The sequence below is a fragment of the Taeniopygia guttata genome, chromosome 1A (genome assembly GCF_048771995.1).
Source record: "Taeniopygia guttata chromosome 1A, bTaeGut7.mat, whole genome shotgun sequence".
Taxonomy (NCBI): Eukaryota; Metazoa; Chordata; class Aves; order Passeriformes; family Estrildidae; genus Taeniopygia; species Taeniopygia guttata.
Window position 1 is genome coordinate 223,686 of NC_133025.1, and position 19,445 is coordinate 243,130.

At 61.6% G+C, this 19,445-nt stretch overlaps 3 protein-coding genes across 7 annotated transcripts in view; all 3 read right to left on the bottom strand.

Annotated features, from left to right (window-relative positions):
• Positions 1–32: 32 nt before the first annotated feature.
• Positions 33–8,388, bottom strand: LOC100230310 (acrosin-like). The gene is made up of 6 exons (XM_072917876.1): positions 8,062–8,388; positions 3,090–8,002; positions 2,656–2,898; positions 1,870–2,129; positions 740–885; positions 33–596 (listed from the first exon to the last, which is right to left on the bottom strand). Exons 2-6 carry the CDS (start codon positions 3,158–3,160, stop codon positions 195–197), a joined length of 1,122 nt encoding a protein of 373 aa, XP_072773977.1. The 5' UTR covers positions 3,161–8,002; positions 8,062–8,388; the 3' UTR covers positions 33–194.
• Positions 8,389–8,535: 147 nt separating this feature from the next.
• ATP6V1F (ATPase H+ transporting V1 subunit F) lies at positions 8,536–10,246 on the bottom strand. 2 transcript variants are annotated; one of them, NM_001245302.2, is made up of 3 exons: positions 9,864–10,203; positions 9,468–9,568; positions 8,536–9,297 (listed from the first exon to the last, which is right to left on the bottom strand). In NM_001245302.2, the coding sequence occupies exons 1-3, from the start codon at positions 10,019–10,021 to the stop codon at positions 8,873–8,875; spliced, it is 684 nt and encodes a 227-aa protein (NP_001232231.1). In that variant the 5' UTR covers positions 10,022–10,203; the 3' UTR covers positions 8,536–8,872. The 2 variants fall into 2 exon arrangements, with proteins under 2 accessions (NP_001232231.1, XP_030117427.1); XM_030261567.4 differs by having other exon boundaries at positions 8,536–9,568; positions 9,864–10,246.
• A 1,537-nt stretch (positions 10,247–11,783) lies between these two features.
• Positions 11,784–19,445, bottom strand: part of FLNC (filamin C) — a 28,426-nt gene continuing 20,764 nt past the window's right edge. For 2 of the 4 annotated variants that reach the window (XM_072917889.1, XM_032752395.3), the window contains 12 exons: positions 19,024–19,227; positions 18,191–18,343; positions 17,980–18,102; positions 16,993–17,253; positions 15,469–15,738; positions 14,925–15,062; positions 14,511–14,626; positions 13,982–14,111; positions 13,444–13,620; positions 13,028–13,246; positions 12,344–12,553; positions 11,784–12,018 (listed from right to left, as the gene is read on the bottom strand). In XM_072917889.1, the coding sequence (XP_072773990.1) occupies positions 11,831–12,018; positions 12,344–12,553; positions 13,028–13,246; positions 13,444–13,620; positions 13,982–14,111; positions 14,511–14,626; positions 14,925–15,062; positions 15,469–15,738; positions 16,993–17,253; positions 17,980–18,102; positions 18,191–18,343; positions 19,024–19,227 (2,189 nt within the window). In that variant the 3' untranslated portion in view covers positions 11,784–11,830. The remainder of the gene's footprint in view (positions 12,019–12,343; positions 12,554–13,027; positions 13,247–13,443; positions 13,621–13,981; positions 14,112–14,510; positions 14,627–14,924; positions 15,063–15,468; positions 15,739–16,992; positions 17,254–17,979; positions 18,103–18,190; positions 18,344–19,023; positions 19,228–19,445) is intronic. The other 2 variants (XM_072917894.1, XM_032752404.3) reach the window with 1 other exon arrangement.

The following is a 19,445-nucleotide window of genomic DNA, read 5'->3' on the forward strand; positions in this document are numbered from 1 at the left end:
TGCAGGTGCACTGAGCAGGGCTGAAAACACGGTTAATGGTGAGCACAGAAACTTTACTTCAACACCTCATCACTGTGGCCACAGCGCAGCAGCATGGGCAGGACAGAGAAGCCTCTGGCCCCAAGGCTACCTTTGGCCCAGCAGGAATTGCTGTGATCCGCTGTAGCCCTGGATCCTGCTCATCCCACTGCTGCTCAGGCTTTTTTGTCCTTCCAAAACTGCAGGAACTCCTGCAGCAGATTCCGGAATTGCACCAGGATCTGGTGGGGGAATGCCATGGGCAGTGACGTGCCCGAGGATGTCACTGCTGGTCTCTGGCTGTACTCAGGGGTCAAGTTGATATGTTCCTCTGGTTCCTCTGGTTCCTCAGGCTCCTCTTCAGGGGCCGAGGTGATGACTGGCTTTGGTGCTGGACCAGCTCTTTCTGCTGGGCTCAGGCCCGTCTGGAGCAGGATCCAGTTGTAGAAGTGCTGAGTGGAGGTGTAGATCGCAGGGTGCCTGGCTCTGTCACAGCCTCTTCCCCAGCTGTTCAATCCCACCAGCCAGTAGTAGTCAGCTCTGTTGTCCTTGCAGACGAGGGGACCCCCGCTGTCCCCCTGTGCCAGGAGAGATGGCTCAGGGACTGTGGGGGACTGCTTTTGGGAAGGGAGGGCTGGACAGGGGACAGGCTGGGCTGTGTAGGGGGGATGAGGGGGTCCCTGCACTGTCGGGGGCTGAGGGACTCATCACACACTCTTACCTGGCAGGTGTCAATGCTGCCCTGTGGGTACCCAGCACACAGGTTGTCAGCATGAACAGCCCCTGCATACCATGGGCTGCTGTTGCAGAGCTCTGTGTCCATGAGGTGGACCTTGGACTCCTGCAGCACCATGCCTGTTCCCTGAGCTGTGGGCACAGAGGTGAATGAGCCCCCAGCAGCTTGGTACCCATCCCCTTCCCTGCCTGGGGTGAACCCCCTTCCCGGGCCTGTCCCTGCCCATTCCCCACGCAGCAATGCTGCCCAGCTGTGTCCTTGCCCCTTCCCCACCCAGTGATGCTGCCCAGCTGTGTCTCTGCCCCTTCCCCAACTCGGCGATGCTGTCCAGCTGTGTCCCTGCCCATTCCCCACGCAGCAATGCTGCCCAGCTGTGTCCCTGCTGTTGGCAGGGGGAGGAGCCAGATCCATCTCTCCCGAGGCTTCACAGGGCCAGCAGGAATGGTTTGGGTGAGAGGGACCTTACAGCTCATTCCGTTCCATGCCCGGTCTTGGCAGGGACACCTTCCCCAGCCTGGGCTGCTCTGAGCCCGGCCCCGCTGACGTCCTGCAGCCGGGCCCTGTCTGTGCCCAGTCCGTGTCCCCGGGGTGCCCAGTCTGTGTCCCCGGGGTGCCCAGTCTGTGTCCCTGTCTGTGCCCAGTCTGTGTCCCCGGGGTGCCCAGTCCGTGTCCTTGTCTGTGCCCAGTCTGTGTCCCCGGGGTGCCCAGTCTGTGTCCCTGTCTGTTCCCAGTCTGTGTCCCTGTCTGTGCCCAGTCTGTGTCCCTGGGGTGCCCAGTCCGTGTCCTTGTCTGTGCCCAGTCCGTGTCCCTGTCTGTGCCCAGTCTGTGTCCCCGGGGTGCCCAGTCCATGTCCCTGTCTGTGCCCAGTCCGTGTCCCCGGGTGCCCAGTCTGTGTCCCTGTCTGTGCCCAGTCTGTGTCCCTGTCTGTGCCCAGTCTGTGTCCCCGGAGTGCCCAGTCCATGTCCCTGTCTGTGCCCAGTCCGTGTCCCCGGGGTGCCCAGTCTGTGTCCCTGTCTGTGCCTAATCCGTGTCCCTGGGGTGCCCAGTCTGTGTCCCTGTCTGTGCCCCCGGGGTGCCCAGCTCACCCTCAAGCACACATCCCGTTGGGAGCTCACCTCTGACAAAGTTCCAGCCGGCGATGTAGCAGGATTTCAGCTCCGAGACCCTGATGGAGGCGTCGGGCACGCAGCCCAGCTGGATGTAGTCGCTGCACTCCACGGGCCGGTCCAGCTCCACCAGGGCGATGTCGTTCCTGGCCGTGGCAGGCACGTAGTGCTGGTGCACCAGGAGCCTCTGGATGTGTCTCACTGCGGCCTCGGGGCCCGGCTGGCTCAGATCCGAGGCCCCGATCACCACTTCCCACATGGAGATGCCCCTGGGGAGCAGATGGCAGAGGGGTGACAGGGAGCAGAAGGACAGAGGGATGGACAGAGGGGTGACAGGGAGCAGATGGACAGAGGGGTGACAGGGAGCAGATGGCAGAGGGGTGACAGGGAGCGGATGGCAGAGGGATGGACAGAGGGGTGACAGGGAGCAGATGGACAGAGGGGTGACAGGGAGCAGATGGACAGAGGGGTGACAGGGAGCAGATGGCAGAGGGGTGACAGGGAGCAGATGGCAGAGGGATGGACAGAGGGGTGACAGGGAGCAGATGGACATAGGGGTAACAGGGAGCAGATGGCAGAGGGGTGACAGGGAGCAGATGGACACAGGGAGCAGATGGCAGAGGGGTGACAGGGAGCAGATGGCAGAGGGGTGACAGGGAGCAGAGCCACGGGCTGCAGCAGCCCAGCATTTCCCGGCCTTCTGCTTCCCAAGGCGGGCAGGGAAGTGGCACGTGGTGCTGTGAGCTGGGCACCTGCCCCAGCCCCGGGGACATCTCTGTCCCTGCCGTTTCTTACCCGGCCCTGGCGAAGCAGTGTGCGACCGTGAGCACCCACTGGGAGCTGAGGAGGACACCCGAGCACATGTGCCACGTGCCGTTCTCCCAGGTGGCCTGGATGCTGACGATGCCGGGCCAGGCCCCTGGCTGGACATCCATGCCAGCCACAACACGGGACAGGTCAGCAGCCGAAATCATGGAGTTGTAGTCGAGATCTGAAGAGCTGTGGTCGGAAGCCAAGGGCCGGAGCCCACAGGTGCCTCTGGAAGCACAGAACCATCACTGCCCTGCTCAGTGGCTGCTGTTGCTCTGCTGCCGCTCAGGCTGAAAGTCCCACCCAGTGCTGAGGAGCAGCAGGGCCAGAGAACCTCGAGGGGCGTCTTTCCCCACAGTTCTGCCAGCGAAGTCCCCAAGTGTTCCTCCAACTCCCTCCCAGAGCCTGGGACCACTGACCTGCAGGTGTCCCAGGAGCCCCACACAGGCCCGGTCAGGGCCAGCAGGACGAGCAGCCGCAGAAGAGCCATCGGTGCCAGCACAGGTGGCACAGCCAGAACCAAGGTGGCACCTCTAGTGCGGCTCCGCCACAGCCCCCACAGCCTTCGTGATGCTCACAGTGCCCGGGCCAGGGATGCTGTCACAAAGGGGACAGTTCTGAGTGCTGGGCATGGCAGGGAGGGGCAGCACAGAGTCATAGAGATATGGAATGGTCTGGGTGGAAGGGACTTTAATGACCACCCAGTGCCACCCCAATCATGGGCAGGGACACCATCCACTATTCCAGGTTGCTCCAAGCCCTGTCCAGCTGGCCTTGGGCACTGCCAGGGATACAGGTGCAGCCACAGCTGCTCCGGGCACCCTGTGCCAGGCCTGCCCACCCTCACAGTCAGGAATTCCTTCCTAATGCCTAATCTAACTCTGCCCACCTTCAGCTTAAGGCCATTTTTCTTGTGTCCTATCGCTGCACGCTCTTGTCCAAAGTACCCCTCCAGAGTTTTTCTAAGCCCCCTGAAGTACTGGAAGGGGCACCAAAGTCTCCCTGGAACCTTCTGTTCTCCAGGCTGACCAGCCACAACTCTCTCAGCCTGTCAACCCTTCTTCCCACCCTGAATGAATATTTTAAATGTGGTGATCCTTACTGCAAAACAGCAGTGCTCTGCTAATTCACCTACATTCACCTTTTACATATGTTTATTTGCATCCATTTCAGGAAGGCATCTGACTTTGATTAAATACCTGGAGAAATGAAAGTTTACATTTTTTTTCCTCTATAATTTCTTGAAGGATTTTGTGGGAGGATGGCTGAGGGTAAAAAGATAACAGTATGAAATTATAGGGCAAAATACAGTTGCTGCTCTCTGGGTGGAAGGCAGTCAGCATGCCTGATCTCCCTCACACAGCACAATCCAAGAGAATCCCAGGCTGCCCATGCTATAGGATGAGCCCAGGACAGGAGGGTTTTAGGCTGGGTCATGTCCAGCCCCTCATCCACCAGCACACCCAAATCCTTCTCCCAGGGCTCCTCCATCTGCTCATTCCAAGCCTGGATGGATTCCAAAGGTTGTCCCAGGCGCAGCATCTGCACTTGGTCTTGTCAAACCTCATGAGGCTCCCACAGGCCACCCCTTGGGCCTGTCCAGGTCCCTCAAGGGGCAACCTGCCCCACTCAGCATGGTGTCACCTGCAAACCTGCTGAGGGTGCTCCCTCCCTTCATCCTTGTCATTGACAAAGATATTAAATTCTCCCTGCGCATCTGTGATCCCAGGTTCTCCCTTTCCCTTTGGGTGGGACATCACAGAGGTGTTGGACAACGTGTGGCCAGCAGGGCAGGGGGAGCGATCCTGCCCCTCTGCCCTGCCCACGTGAGGCTGCTCTGGGCTCCACAACTCAGGAAAGACAAGGAGCTGCTGGAGGGTCAAGGAGACCACAAAAATGATTCAGGGTCTGGAGCATGTCTGTTGATGAGGAGAGACTGCAGAGGTTGGCCTGCTTAGTCTGGAGAAGGCTGAGAGTGGATTCCATCAATCCATATAAATATCTCAAATCACAGAATCACGCAGAACCACAGAACCAATTACACTGGAGAAGCCCTCCCAGACCATTGAGTCCAACCCATGCCTGGTCTCCCCACCTTGTCAACCAGACCAGACCACTGAGTGCTACGTTCAGTTGTTCCTTGGACACCTCCAAGGACTGGGACTCCATGGGGCAGCCCCTTCCAATGCCTGACCACCACCTTTCCATGAAGATTTTTTTCTTGAAGTCCAACCTGAACCTCTTCTGGCATAAGTTGAGGCTGCTCCCTCTTGTCCTGTCCTTTGCTCCCTGGGAGGCTGAGCCTCCCCTGGCTCCCTTGTCCGGGTTTTGGAGAATGAGGTTTCCCCTGAGCCTCCTTTTCTCCAGGCTGAGCCTCTCCAGTTCCCTCCGCTGCTCCTCATAGGATTCACCCTCTAGAGCCTTCCCAGCTATGTTGTCTTCTCTGGACTCCAGCCCTATCCTTCTTGAACAGAGGGGCTAAGAACTGGACACAGTACTTGAGGTGTGTCCTCACCAATGCCAAGTTCAGGGAGATAATTTCTTCCCCACCAGCTCATTTCAGGCACACAGGGACAGGCTGCTCCCACACCTTAAAGTTTTCCTTCTTGATGCATGCCCAGCCTTCCTGGGACCCTTTGTTTTTAAGGGCTGCTTCCCAAGGGACTGTCCAAATCAGTGTTCCAAACTGGCTGAAATTCACCCTCTGACAGTCCAGGGCAGAGGTTTTGTTGACGCACCTTGTTACTTGACCAAGGATTGAAAACTCCTTAATTTCATGGTCACTGTGCCCAAGATGGCTCCGACCTCCACATCTTCCAGCAGCCCCTCAGTCTGCAAACAGCAGGTCCAGTGGGGCCCCACCCTTGGTGGGCTGCTCAGCTGCTGAGTCAGTTCTCTTCCACACATTTCAGGAACCTCTCAGACTGTCTCCTCTCCACTGTGTTGCTTCCAGCAGACATCCATCAAGTTAGACTCCCACAAGAACAAGAACTGGCAACCACCAAACATCAGCCGGCACTTTATAGAATAATTAATCTGCCTCTTCATCCTGGTTGGTGGTCTAGAACAGACCCCCACCAGGATATCTGCCTTGCCAGCCTTCCATTCCCCTTGATTCTCACCTATAATCAGTTGACCTTTTCATCACTGCCACTAAGCTCCAGACAGCCAAAACCCTCCCGAACGTACAGAGTCATCACACCACCTCTCATGCCTTGCCTGTCCCTTCTGAAGAGCTTGGAGCCATCCATTGCAGCATTCCAGTCATGGAGTCATCTCCTCACAGTTCCATGACAGCAACTACATCATAGCTTTGCTGCTGCACCGTGGCCTCCAGCTCCTCCTGTGTTGCCCACGCTGCTGCATTGGTACAGATGCACTTTAGCTGTGCTATCAATTTCTCCCCAGCACTGGCCTGCTGCCCCCAGCTTCATCTCTAGTGAGTGTGCTCTCATCCCCCTCTCCCTTCAAACCTTGTTTAAAGCCCTCTCAATCAGCCCTGCCAAATCACAGATTGAAACCCTTTTGCCTCTTCTAGAGGTGAACCCCATCTATCTCCAGCCTGGTGCTATACAAACCACCTCATGTTCAAAAAACCCAAAATTCCACCAATGGCACCAGTCTTTAAGCTAATTTTTGATCCCATGGGTTTTCCCGTTCATTTTGGCATTCATCCCTACTACCAAATGAAACAAGACCACCACCTCTTGTACCTTGTGCTCTTGTCCCTTCAACCAGGCAACCCAGTGCCTTGAAGTCCTTTTTTGTTACCCTGGTACTTTTCTCATCAGGACAATGAGCAATGGGCAGCAAGTGGTGGGGCTGAATTAGTGCAGGGAGTCTCTCAGCAGTGTCCCCTGCCTGTGCCTCAGGAGGCAGCAGGCTTCCCTGTGGGATGGCTCTGGTTGGCATGCAGGGTCCTCGGCCCCCCTCAGAAGTAAATCACCCCCTACAACTACCCTTCTTCTTTCCTTAATACCTGTAGTTCTGATCTGTCTCACTGACTGCACTGATCTGGGAGACCCACCAAGTAGACTTTCTTCTCTCAACTGTCTGACCCTCAAAATCCAGGACCTCGTATCGGTTCTGTAAGGGCACCTGGGAAGGCAAGGGAAGCCAGGAGGGAATTCTGCTACCTCCCTAAGCAGGGACCTGTTTCCATTCCCCAGCTTTTAGGTCTCTTCCTGCCTGATGGCAAGAGGGTCAGGGCTACTCTGACTCTTACTGAGCTTTCACGCACTGCGTTTTTCTTCTGGATGATAGGATGCAACTCCACCAGTCTGTTTCTCCTTGGCATTCCTTGATAATCCTCAGCCTCCCCACCTCCTCTGTAAGATCTCCACCTGTTCACACCACATGGAGTGCTGTTCCCACTGTCCTCCAGCAGTAACAGTAGGCTCACACACTCCCTGCAACCTGGTGCTTCCTGGCAAGCTCTGTCTGCCTCTCCCTGCTCCTGCCAGCAATGCCTTTTGTCAGTGTGTGAACTGCTGCTGGGTCTAATCAAGTTGGACAAGGGAAAAAACCAATACCCACCTGAAGGGAGCTCACCAGTCAGGAGGGTGGCTGTGCACTCCAACAAATCCTGCTGCTTGAGCTGCCACGCCATGTCCTGCTGCTCCATGTCCCATTTGCCTGCCCCAAACACCACGCTCTGGGTCACCTGCACTACCTGGAGCCATTTCAATCTTCCCCTGCTCCTGGCAATGTCCCCTCTGTGCCTGACGGGCTGCCAGGGCTCCTGAGTCCACGTGGAGCTTTGGACTGCTGCTCACACGTCCACATTAATCCCTTACCTGAGGGGATTGCACCAATCCATACAAATATCTGAGGGGGATCCCACCAACCCCAGACCTCCCCAGGTTACGGGGATGGTGCCAGACCCAGCCCCGTGGTGCCCAGTAGCAGGACGAGGAGTCAGGTCCTGAGCTCACCATGAGGCACAACTTCCCTGCATCATAAAAAGGCCAAGCCCTGGGACAGCTGCCCAGGAGGGTGCAGGGTGTCCCCTCCATGGAGACATCCTAACCCAGCTGGACAAGCGTCACCTGCTCCAGGTGACCCTGCCTGGGCAGGAGTTGAGCTGGATCATCACCAGAGGGCCCTTCCCACTCTCACTGTCCTGGGGTTCTGTGTGTGATAAATGTGTGTGTGTGTGTGTGTGCTATGTGTGTGAGACACCTGTGTGTGCCACTTGTATGTGTGTGGGACATCTGTGACAGCTGTGTCCGTGTGTGTGTGTGTGTGTATGTATGTGAGACACCTGTGTGAGTGTGTGGGACATCTGTGACAGCTGTGTCCGTGTGTGTGTGTGTGTATGTATGTGAGACACCTGTGTGAGTGTGTGGGACATCTGTGACAGCTGTGTCCGTGTGTATGTGTGTGAGACACCTGTGTGAGTGTGTGGGACATATGTGACAGCTGTGTCCGTGCCCCCCCTTGCCCACTCCCCACTGCCTGTCCCAGCACGGCCACCACCCAAGCCTGCAGAAAGGCGAGTTCCCCCTCAACTCCCCTCCAGGTGTCACCCGTGTCTGCAGGGGCACAGCAGGGGCTGCTGAGGAGTGGGGGGCCACGGGGACATAGAGGGTGGGAACAGAAACCTGGGGACGGGGCTGGGTGCACAGGGCCCCTGGACCCTCAGACCAATGGCCCTCAGGCCCTGTGGGGCGTGGGGGGCTCACCCCTGCTGTCCTCCCGAGGGTGGGGGTTATGGGGGGTCTCAGAGTGCTCCTGTGCTCTGAGCCCTCCACATCTCTGTCCCCGTGCCCCACTGCATGTCCCTGTGGCATGTCCCCACATCCTCCCCATTTCTGTCCCCACCATGTCCCATCACCCACAGCACAGAGCAGAGCAGACAATGAGTGGTGTCAGCACATGTTGGGGACACGGTCAGGGAGACACATGAGGACAAAATGACACTTGGGCACTGGAGAGAACAATAAATAACCTTCCCCCCAGGTTCTGCTGGGGCTGAGGAGGCTGGAGAGGAGCTGGGGGAATGGTGACAAGGTCACCACAACAGTGACAACTCCCAGTGTCCTTGAGGTGTTCTTTTCTCTGACCCTGGTGTCCCTCCCTGCCTACAGGCAGGACCCGGCAGGATTCAGCAGGATACGGTGGTGGCACTTCCCCATCACGGGACACGACTGAGACATGGTCACGGGTCACCCTCAGGGCCCCTGTGGCACCCCAGGCACCTTCAGTGACACACCAGGTTCCCTGTGTCATCTTCAGTGCCACGGGGCAACCATAGCCCCCGAAGGACACTCTGGGAACCCCAGGGACCCCCCCAGCAGCACCCTGGGATGGGCTGAGGACTTCTTGGGGTGGGGACCCCCAGGCATGGGGCACAACGGCCCCTGGGTAGGTTTCCCTGGGGTGGAGACCCCCAGGCCTGGCTTGTGACCCCGTGGGTGCCAGGGGCTGTTTTGGGGTACCAGGGAGGGCTACCACAGTCATCGAGTGTGAAGAAGTCGGGGGAGTGGTGGAGGACTGTTTGGGGGCGCTGGGAAGATAGCGGGGATTGTCTGGGGTGCCCGTCACCCATGGCTGGGTGCGGAGAGGCCACGGGCGCAGGGGACAGTTCGGGCATGCCGCGGGGGCTTGCACACACGGGGGGCACCGGGGAACTGTCTGGGGGAACTCAGCGTGGGATCTGGGGGAGTGCGGGGAGGGCCGGGGGTCCAGGGGGCTTTATCGCAACTCGTCAGGCGCGAAGAGCCCGCGGGCGCGGCGCAGCACCGAGTCCCGGGCCGGGTCGTAGGGGTGGTCCTTGGAGGGGATCTCGAGCACCGCGGGCAGCGCCCGGGCGTGGGCCGCGACCGCCGGCCGGATCTGCTCCGCCAGCGCCTGCGAGATCAGGATCATGCCCACGTCCTCCCGCGCCAGGAAACCCCTGCCAAGGGGAGAAAGGGAAAGGGCAGAGTGAGCGGCACGGAGCGCCCGCCCTGGGCGCCCCAGCGCGGGGAACGCTCCTCGGGCCCCGATCCCCTGGGCACTCCCGGCACCCCGGACCGATCCTGCCAGCCTCTCCCTCCCCTCCTGGAACTCCGTGACCCGCCAGAGCCCAGAACCCGCCTGGATTCCCTCAGAGAGCCACTGGGACGGACAAGGCCGCCCAAGGACCCCTCACACCCCGAACCTCAGTGACCCGCCTCGGGCCCTCGGGCCGCCTTCCCCCCCGCACACACCGGAACGTCTCCTCGATCTCCGCCAGGCTGGTTTCCTTCTCCACCACCAGGAAGTTGGGCCGCCGATGCTTGTCCAGCTCCCCGATGCCGCCCAGCAGAAACCCGGTCACCGTGTCCTCGTCGCCCATCACCGCGATCAGCTTCCCGCGGCCCGCCATGCCCAGGGCCCGCTGGGAACGAAATCCGCCGGGATACGGACCGCGGGAAAGCCGCTGCCGGGCGCCGGCGGGCTGGGGGTGCGCCGCCGGGAGCGGCTGTGGGGATCGGCACCGGCCGGGACCGCCCGGGACCCGCCGGGACCGACCAGGCCCCGCCGCCGCTTCCGGGTTCCGCCGCCGCCGCCCCCGGAGCGCCCCGCCCGCCGCTGCCTGGCAACGCCGCCGGGCCCCGCCCACCGCCGTGGGAGGAGCCGCGCCCCGCTGGCCACGCCCCTCCCGTGTCATCGTCCCACCCCCTCCCGCCGGCCCCGCCCCGCGGGGTGCGCATGCGCACTGCGCCGTGCCCTTCAGGGGACGCGTGCGCTACCCTGCCCAGCGCCCTCTAGCGGACGGCACGGGCCCCGCAGGCAGCCCTGAGCACGCTGGCCAGGACCCCCGAGACCCCCGGGCTGTCCTGCCATGGAATCCCCTTGGACCCCCGAGACCCCCGGGCTGTCCTGCCATGGAATCCCCTTGGACCCCCCGAGACCCCCGGGCTGTTCCGACATGGAACCCCCTTGGACCCCCGGGCTGTTCCGACATGGAACCCCCTTGGACCCCCGAGACCCCCGGGCTGTTCCGACATGGAACCCCCTTGGACCCCCGAGACCCCCGGGCTGTTCCGACATGGAACCCCCTTGGACCCCCGGGCTGTTCCGACATGGAACCCCCTTGGACCCCCGAGACCCCCGGGCTGTTCCGACATGGAACCCCCTTGGACCCCCGAGACCCCCGGGCTGTTCCGACATGGAACCCCCTTGGACCCCCGAGACCCCCGGGCTGTTCCGACATGGAACCCCCTTGGACCCCCCGAGACCCCCGGGCTGTTCCGACATGGAACCCCCTTGGACCCCCCGAGACCCCCGGGCTGTTCCGACATGGAACCCCCTTGGACCCCCGAGACCCCCGGGCTGTTCCGACATGGAACCCCCTTGGACCCCCGAGACCCCCGGGCTGTTCCGACATGGAACCCCCTTGGACCCCCGAGACCCCCGGGCTGTTCCGACATGGAACCCCCTTGGACCCCCGAGACCCCCGGGCTGTTCCGACATGGAACCCCCTTGGACCCCCCGAGACCCCCGGGCTGTTCCGACATGGAACCCCCTTGGACCCCCCGAGACCCCCGGGCTGTCCTGCCATGGAGTCCCCTTGGACCCCCCATGACCCCCGGGCTGTCCTGCCATGGAGTCCCCTTGGACCCCCCAGGACCCTCGGGCTGTCCTGCCATGGAGTCCCCTTGGACCCCCCAAGACCCCCGGGCTGTCCTGCCATGAAATCCCATTGGACCCCCGAGACCCCCGGGCTATTCCGACATGGAACCTCCTTGGAGCCCCCGAGACCCCCGGGCTGTTCTGCCATGGGATCCCCTTGGACCCCCTCAGGACTCGGCATTCTGCTCCAGACCTTCCCAGGCCACCTCCAGTGTTCTGTTCCAGACCCCACCATCTCACACTGGGGCCTCATTATCCCATCCTGCAGCCCCCAGGATCGCCCCCCACTCCCCAGGACCAGGATGTCCTGCTCTGGACCCCCACCCCGGGCCCCACAATCCTGGCCCGGACCCCCAGGGCCACCCCCAAACCCTTCTGTGCTGTTCTGCACACCCCAGAATTGTGGTGTCTTGCTCAGGACAGCCCTGGAGCTGGTGTCCTGCAGAGTGCCCCTGGAGCCTGGCCCGCTCCAGCCCCACGCTGCGAGTGTCCCGGCCATCACTCGGACACTGTTCCTCTCCCAGCGCTTTATTGCCAGCCCGCCGCCCCGGCTCGGGGCTCAGGCCGCAGTGACACGGAAGGGGCTCCCCGGGACATCGCGGTCGCCCCAGCGCAGCAGCAGCACGTACTCGCCGCGCTCCCGCACGCTGTAGGTCACCGTGTACACGCGGTTCCCCTCATGCTTCACGTGCACCTCCTCGCACGGGGCCTTGGGGCCGTGCACCCCCACCAGCAGCATGTTTGTGCCTGGGGGGACGTGGGCAGGGTGAACCGTGAGTGTGAGACCCCGGGGTCACCCCAAGCCTCCCCCCTTGCGCCCCAGACCCTCCACCAGACTCTCCCCCTTACCCACCCCATCCCCTCCCAGAACCCCCAGGCCCCCTTTAACCTGCCCCATCCTTTCTCAAGACTCCCCGGAATTCCCTGAACACCCCGCAGACCCCATGCCTCTCCTCCAAGCCCTCACAGGACTCCCCTAGGAGCCCCTGGACCACCGTGCTGAGCCCCCCTCTGCCCTTCCAACCCTGTCCCCCCTCAGCCACCCCAGTCCCTGGACCCCCAGCGTCCTCACCGGCCTTGCTGCAGTCCACGGTGAAGTGGTTCTTGTGGCCCAGGCGGGCGGCTGCCAGCCCTGGCCCCCGGGCCACGACTTGCCCAGCATCCGACGGGGCCTTGGTGACCCCCCCAAAGGCAGGGGGGCCCCGCGAGCCCGCCCTCACCACTGGCTCCACCAGCACTGTCGAGGTCTCGTGCAGACTGTGCCCGCCCGACAGCCGTGGGCCTGGGGAGTACCGGGGGTCTCGGTCAGCCCCCACCGTGGGACACCCCCTCACACTGTGCAGGGGGACATCTTCCAGGGACAACCCCCCTTCCCCTGGGACCCCCATCATGTCATCCTGGGGCTCCTACAACACGTCACCCCCAGGACCCCCCCACTCATGTAACCCTGGTCCTGCAGGGTGGCCTTCCTGCAAACCTCCGTCATGCCCATCACTGACCCCTCGTCACCCCACACTCGGGACCCCCATGTTCTCCACTCCCAGTCTCCCTTATCCATGCCCCCCATCCCCGTGTCTGCCCACACCCCATCTGTACCAGTGACCTTGGCCTTGAAGGGGCTGCCCATGATGTGGCCCCAGTGGTTCCCATGTCCCCTTCAGTTCCCATGTCCCCGCTAATTCCATGTTCCTCTCTGTCCCCATGTCCCTCCCAATACCCATGTCCCTTCCCATCCCCATGTCCCCCCTGTTCATACCAGTGACCTTGGCCTTGAAGGGGCTCCCCACGATGTGGTGGGGGCCCCCATACTTGATGGAGATGAGGTAGTTGCCAGGAGCCATCGGGGTGTAGGTGACGCGGTGGCCCTCGGGGACCTCTGTACAGTCCAGCTCCACTTTGGAGGGGCCATCAATGGTGACAGCCAGTGCTCCTGCCCCCGCATTGGCTGTCTGCACCAGGAACTCTGAGGGCACCCCTGGGACATGGACATGGGGATGGCATCATGGGGGCAACACCAGGATGCTGTTGTGGTCGTCACCCATGGCCACATCTCCCTTGTGGCTCTGTCCCCATCACCATTTCACAGCCGTGTCTCTCCTGCCACCACCACAGCTGTGTCTCTGTCCCCACCCCGCTCCCACAGCCCTGTCCCTGTCTCCACAGCAGTGTCACCTGTGCGGCCACCCTCGAGGCCTGGCCCAAAGGCAGTGACGAGCCCAGGGTCCCCGGCCTGGCTCTGCTCGCCCACGCGGATGTTGAAGGGGCTCCCGGGCACGTGGCGCCCATTGAAGCGCAGGTCGATGGAGTGCACTCCGTTCTCACGCGGCAGGAACCCCAGGGCGTACCGGTCTGGGGGACACAGACATGTCACCATGTCCCCGTGTCCCCATGTCCCCACACCCTGTTCCTGCACAGCAGGAACCCCAGTGCATATCAGGGGGACACAGACATGTCCCTATACCCCTGTGTCCTCTGTCCCCATGCTCCGTGTCCCCACATCCCTGCATCTCCACATCCCATGCAAGAACTCCAGTGTGTATTAGTCTGGGGGATGCCATCACGTCACTTTGTCCCCATACCCCATGTCCTCATGTTCTCAGCCCCATGTCCCCACATCACATGTCCCCATGTCCTGCACCCTGTGCCCACAACCCCACATCTGCAGACCCGCTGTCCCCACGGTCCCCGCAGTGTCCCCGTGTCCCCTCACCGCTGTCCAGCTCGGACACGTAGCACTCCTCCACCACCCCTGCAGGCGTGTGCACTTTGGCGTCGATGACACCGCGCGCCCCGTTCAGCTGCACCGCGAAGGACGCTGGCTGGTTCACTGCCACTGTCTCCTGTGGGCAGGCCACAGTGGCATCAGGGACGGGGGGATAGGGGGACATCGTGAATGATGCCAGCTGGTTCACTCCAGGGAATGGGGGGACATGGCGGGGGGGCAGTGGGACAGGGGGAGCACCATGGGCACCAAGGGGTGCAATGTGACACCAGGGACGTCAGACTGGCACCAGAGAGGGTCCCAAGGCTGGCACAGAGGGATATAAAGGTGATCTATGGGTGACATGAGGGAGGGAGAAGTGGCCCCAGAGGGTCCAAGGGTGTAACAGGAGACCCAAAGGTGGGGCATCCCAAGAGCGCAGTTGGGGCTCAGAACAGCCCAAGAGTGTCCTGGGGATCCAAGGGGCATCTGTGAGCCCAGGGGTGCCCCAGGGTTTCACAGGGGCTGTCCCCAGTACCTGCAGGCTGGTGACAGTGAGGCGTCGGGCGTCATCGGAGTGGGAGGCGACAGGGACAATAAAGGGGCTGTCAGGGATGTGCTCCTCGTTGAACTTGATGGACACCTCGTAGTCACCTGGGGGACAGGGGACAGTCAGGCAGGGAGCCCCCACACAGGGACACCTTCCCTTGGGAACCTTCTTATGTGGGGACACGCATGCACAGAGACACTACTCATGGAGACACCCTCCCCTGGGGACACTGTGCAGAGACACCTTCATTTGGGGACATCCTCCCATGGGGACATCCTTAATTTGGGCTACATTTGCACGAGGGTCCCTCCTCATATGAGGGTCCAGTGGCCCCAGCTCAGGCTGAGCACCCTGAGGCATGTTAGGGGTGGTTGGGGGTGTTGGGGTACAGCTCCCCCTCACCTGGCTCCTGCACCAGGTAGGAGACGCCACAGGAGCCGTCCTTGCGGTCCTCAAAGGAGATCTCAGCCTTGCTGGGCCCCTCAACAGCAATGGAGAGTCCTCCCGCGCCCGCCTCACGTGTCCAGATGCTGAACTCAGCTGGGGGGGTCACCGGGGTCACCCTGGCCCTCAGTGGCACCCCAGGATGGCGACAGCCAGCACAGACCTGCACCCTCCTCCCCGTGGCACCCAGACACCCCCACAGAACCCACATCCCACCCATGGAACACAGAGCACCTATAACACCCCCCCATTGCCCCCACACTCAGCTGTACCCAAATCCCCCATCACAGCACCCAGAGCCCCCAAATTTCATCAACACCCCAAACACACATAGCACCTACCCCCCATTGCCACCCACACCCCCAATAGCACCCAGACCCCAGATACATCCCCCCAAGAGCACCCATCCCTCATTGCCCATTGCCCACACCCACACACCCATGACCCCCCCAGTCACCCCCAGGCCCCCAACATGCCCCATAGCTGGCAGACCCCGCTGTACCTGGCGTGCCGGCCACAGCGCGCTGCAGCCCGGTGCCCCCCGCGCGCACCTTGTGGGCGCCGCCCTCGCCCAGGGGCCCCACGGTGAACTGGAAGGGGCTCCCGGGCACGTGCTGTCCCCGGAACTTGACGCTGACGGTGTGGGCGCCTGTCTCCTGGGGCACGAAGCGCACGCTGTACACCCCCGCGCCCCCCGGCACCACCTCGGCCTCACGCCGCTGCCCCGACGGGCTCAGCACCTGCGCCGACAGCTCCTGCGCTGACGCCTCGCCTGCAGGCACGCACCAGGTCACCGTGAGCACCCCGACACCCATCGGCACCCCAGCGTCACCCCAACGCCCTATCGCTAAGGCATCCCAGCTCCTGCACCATCGCCTCACCTGCAGGCACACACCTGGTCACCCTGCAGGCGCCTGGGCACTCCAACATCACCCCATTGTCACCCCTCCACTGCACCACTGTGCCACCCCAGCACCCCATGGCTAGATGGCATGCTGTCACCCTGTCACAAGGCCACCTTGTCACCACATCACTCCATCATCCTGTAACCTGGGTACCCTTGCACCCCAGCCCCTCTGCACCCCATTTCCTTATCACCATGTCACTATGGCACCCCAGCACCTGTTACTGGAGCACCCTGTCATCCTGTTACCATGGCACCCTGTCACCCCAACAAGCCATCACCCTAGCACCACAGCACCCCTGCATCCTGTCACTCTGATACCAGGGCACTGGGACATGCCATTGCCCCATCATCTCCTCACCATTGTCCCAAGGGCTCCCTGGCACACTAGCGCCCTGCTGCCCCACCACCAGGGCACCCTTGTCACTGTCATTGCACCACCCTGCCGCCAGTGCGCCCTGACATCCCAACACCCACCAGAGCCCACTGGGTGCACCCCACCCTACAAGCACATCCCCTCATGCACAGGACACATGCACTTGCCAGCGTGCACACGCACACACTCGCACACACATGTGTGCCCACACATGCACACGCCCTTGTGAGACTGCACAGCTGTGCCGAGGGGACCCACAGCCCTCTGGGCTGCGCACACACACCCCGTAAGCAGGTGTGCGCCTGTCTGTGCAAAGAGCCAGAGCTGTCCCCACCTCTGCACATCCCCGTGTGGAGGGCATCCCCCATCAGCACAGCAGCCCCCACGCGTGTGCCAGGGGGCCTGTCCCACGTGTGTCCTGGGCACACACAGCCCTGTGCAAGGGCACTCCCGTGGCAAGTGTGCCCAGCTCTCGTGCAAGTCCACTTCCATGCACACCCAGTCCTTGTGCAATCACAGCCCTGTGCAAACACACACCGCTGCTCCGGTGCACCCGGTCCTTGTGCAAACACACTTCCCTGCGCTCACACTCCCCCTATGCACACCCGCCCCTCGTGCAAGCACAGTGCCCTGCACACCCAGCCCCCGTGCACACTCGCCCCTCATGCACACGCAGCTCTTGTGCAGTCCCACTGTGCTGCACGTGCCCATGCACAGCCCCCGAACACCCCTGGTGCAGGACGCACCCTCGTGTGCGCGCGCAGGGGCTGCGAAGGCGCCGATGCCCTCGCGGGTCCCAAAGGCCCCGAAGGCACCGAAGGGCTCCGGGGGCGCACGGGGGAAGGCGCCACCCACGCGGGTCGATTCCTCCACGTGCACCTCGCGCGTGGTCTCGCCGCCACGCGTCTTGCTGATCTCAGTGCGCTCCGTGCGCGTGTACGTGTGGCTGCTGCGCGTGAACGTGCGCGTCAGCCGCTCCTGCGCCGACACCATCTGGAACCAGTTCCCTGGGGAACCCCCGCAGGGACACAGAGGGACAGTGCGGACGCATGGGGACACGTGGGGACCGCAGGTGGTGAGCATGGAGGGGGAACAGAAGGGTGAACAGAGGGGTCATGGGGACACAGGAGGATATGGATAGACATGGGCATGAGTGGACAGAGGGACGGATGTAATGATGGGAGGAGACGTGGATGAGTGGAGACATGGAGGGGTGGACACAAGGATGGACACAGGGATGATGGAATCATGTTGGGTGGAGACATGGGTGGTCACAGGGTTGGAAACAGAGAACGGTGCAGGGAGGGATGGAGCCAAGGTGGATGAAGCCAGAGATGGACATGTGGATGGGTGTGAATGGACACACAGACATGTGGATGGAGGTGTCAGTGCGTGGTGGCATGCACAGTGGGACGCAAGGACGCAGGCACAGACACAGAGGGACACAGACATGGACACAGACGCACGGAGGGGAGAGAAAGAGGAAGGAAGAAGAAATCAGAGCTGAAGTGACTGAGATGTGTCTCCATCCCCATGGCCCACAGAGCAGGAGGAGGAAGAAGATTAGAATGAAGAAGGGAGAAGAGGAGGAAGAGGAGAATGATGGAGGATGAAAGATGAGAAGGAAGAGGAAGAAGAGGAGAAGGAGGATGAGAAGGAGGGAGGGTGGGAGGAGGAGAGGGTAGGAGGAGGAGAAGAAGGAGGAGGAGAAGGAGGAGGAAGGCCAACCCTACCTGGGATCTTAAGGTTGAGGTCGCAGGTGCTGCCAACAGTGGCAATGGAGGGCGCCTGCCGCCGGCGCGTGATGCTCTCCTTCATCCGGCCCTCACCCGTCACCTTCACTGTGAAGGGGCTCCCTGTGGGAGACAGTTACCTCAGGAACCTGTCACCCCCTGGGGGTCCTAGCACCCCTCCCCTCTGTCCCCCATGTTTCCCCTAGCCCACCTGGGACATGTTTGTCAGCAAATTTGATGTTGATGATGTAGTTGCCGGGCTCGGTGGGGCAGTAGGTGACTTTGCAGGTGCCATCCTCCATGTCCTCACAGTTTATGTCCACCTTGCTGGGGCCCTCAATGGACAGACCCAGCCCGCCATAACCTGGGTGGCCATGGGGACATGATCAGAGGTGTCCCACAGAGGCTGTCCTGCTCTGGTCATGGTCACACCAAGGCCACAAGCCCAAACTGTCCATGGTCACCACTCAATCCCAGCCATCATCCCCATCCTGGCCATGGCCATGCCAGGGTCACCACAGCATCACCCTCTTGGCTGCACCATGGACATGGCCACCACACTATCCTGGCCATGGTCATACCATGCCCATAATCATGGCCACCACCCCATCCTGTGTTGGCCACAGCCATGGCATGGCCTTAAGCCACATTTCACCTGGGCATTGGCCATGCCACAGCCATGGTCACCATCCCATTCAGATGAAGGTCACAGCATAGCCACCACCTCATCCTGTGCTGGCCACAGCTGTAGCATGGCCATAGTCATCAAATCATCCTGGCTATGGCCACATCACCACCACAGCCACCATCCAACCCCAGCCACAGGGACCATCCTGCCTTGGCCATGGCCGTTGCCACCATCCTTCCTGTCCACATGCAGCCTTGGCCAACATCACATGTGGCCTTAGTACACCATAGCAATAACCATGGCCACCATCTCATCCTTGGGTGGCCATAACCTTCTCACGGTCATGGCCACCACCCCATCCTGCTCTTAGCCATGGCTACCTCCTCCCCCATGGCCATCCCCCACCATGTCCTCACCAGCGCTGCGTGTGTCCACGATGAACTCAGCCACCTCAAAGGTGTGGCCCTCCAGAAGCCCCTGGCCCCACACCTTGACCCGGCCAGCATCACCAATCTCTGACTGTCCCACCAGGATCTTGAAGGGGCTGTTGGTGACGTGCTGCCCGCTCTTCCTCACACTCACCACGTGCTCGCCCACCTCCTTGGGTGTGAATGAGATGCCTGGGGAGGACACAGTGGTCACACACCACCACCAGACTTGGCCACCACTCATGTACCATCCCCATCCCCCAGCCACCTCCATCAGCCCCTGGTCAGCATCCCAGTCCCCTGACCATGGCCACCAACCCCCTGCTGACCCAATGCCACAAGGCCACCCATCCCTGTGACCCCATAGCCCCACTGTTCCCTGTCCCGACAAGTCCCCAGGTCCCACATCC

Excerpts from the sequence above, each read along its gene's own strand:
- LOC100230310 (XM_072917876.1), bottom strand. The coding sequence starts at position 3,160 with ATGGCTCTTCTGCGGCTGCTCGTCCTGCTGGCCCTGACCGGGCCTGTG. Across the intron at positions 2,130-2,655 it reads CACTGCTTCGCCAGGGCCGG|GGGCATCTCCATGTGGGAAG; the intron begins GTAAGAAACGGC and ends TCTGCTCCCCAG. Across the intron at positions 886-1,869 it reads CGGCTGGAACTTTGTCAGAG|CTCAGGGAACAGGCATGGTG; the intron begins GTGAGCTCCCAA and ends CTGTGCCCACAG.
- ATP6V1F (NM_001245302.2), bottom strand. The coding sequence starts at position 10,021 with ATGGCGGGCCGCGGGAAGCTGATCGCGGTGATGGGCGACGAGGACACG. Across the intron at positions 9,569-9,863 it reads GAGATCGAGGAGACGTTCCG|GGGTTTCCTGGCGCGGGAGG; the intron begins GTGTGTGCGGGG and ends TCCCCTTGGCAG. Across the intron at positions 9,298-9,467 it reads CCACGCCCGGGCGCTGCCCG|CGGTGCCCCCCGTGTGTGCA; the intron begins CGGTGCTCGAGA and ends CAGACAGTTCCC.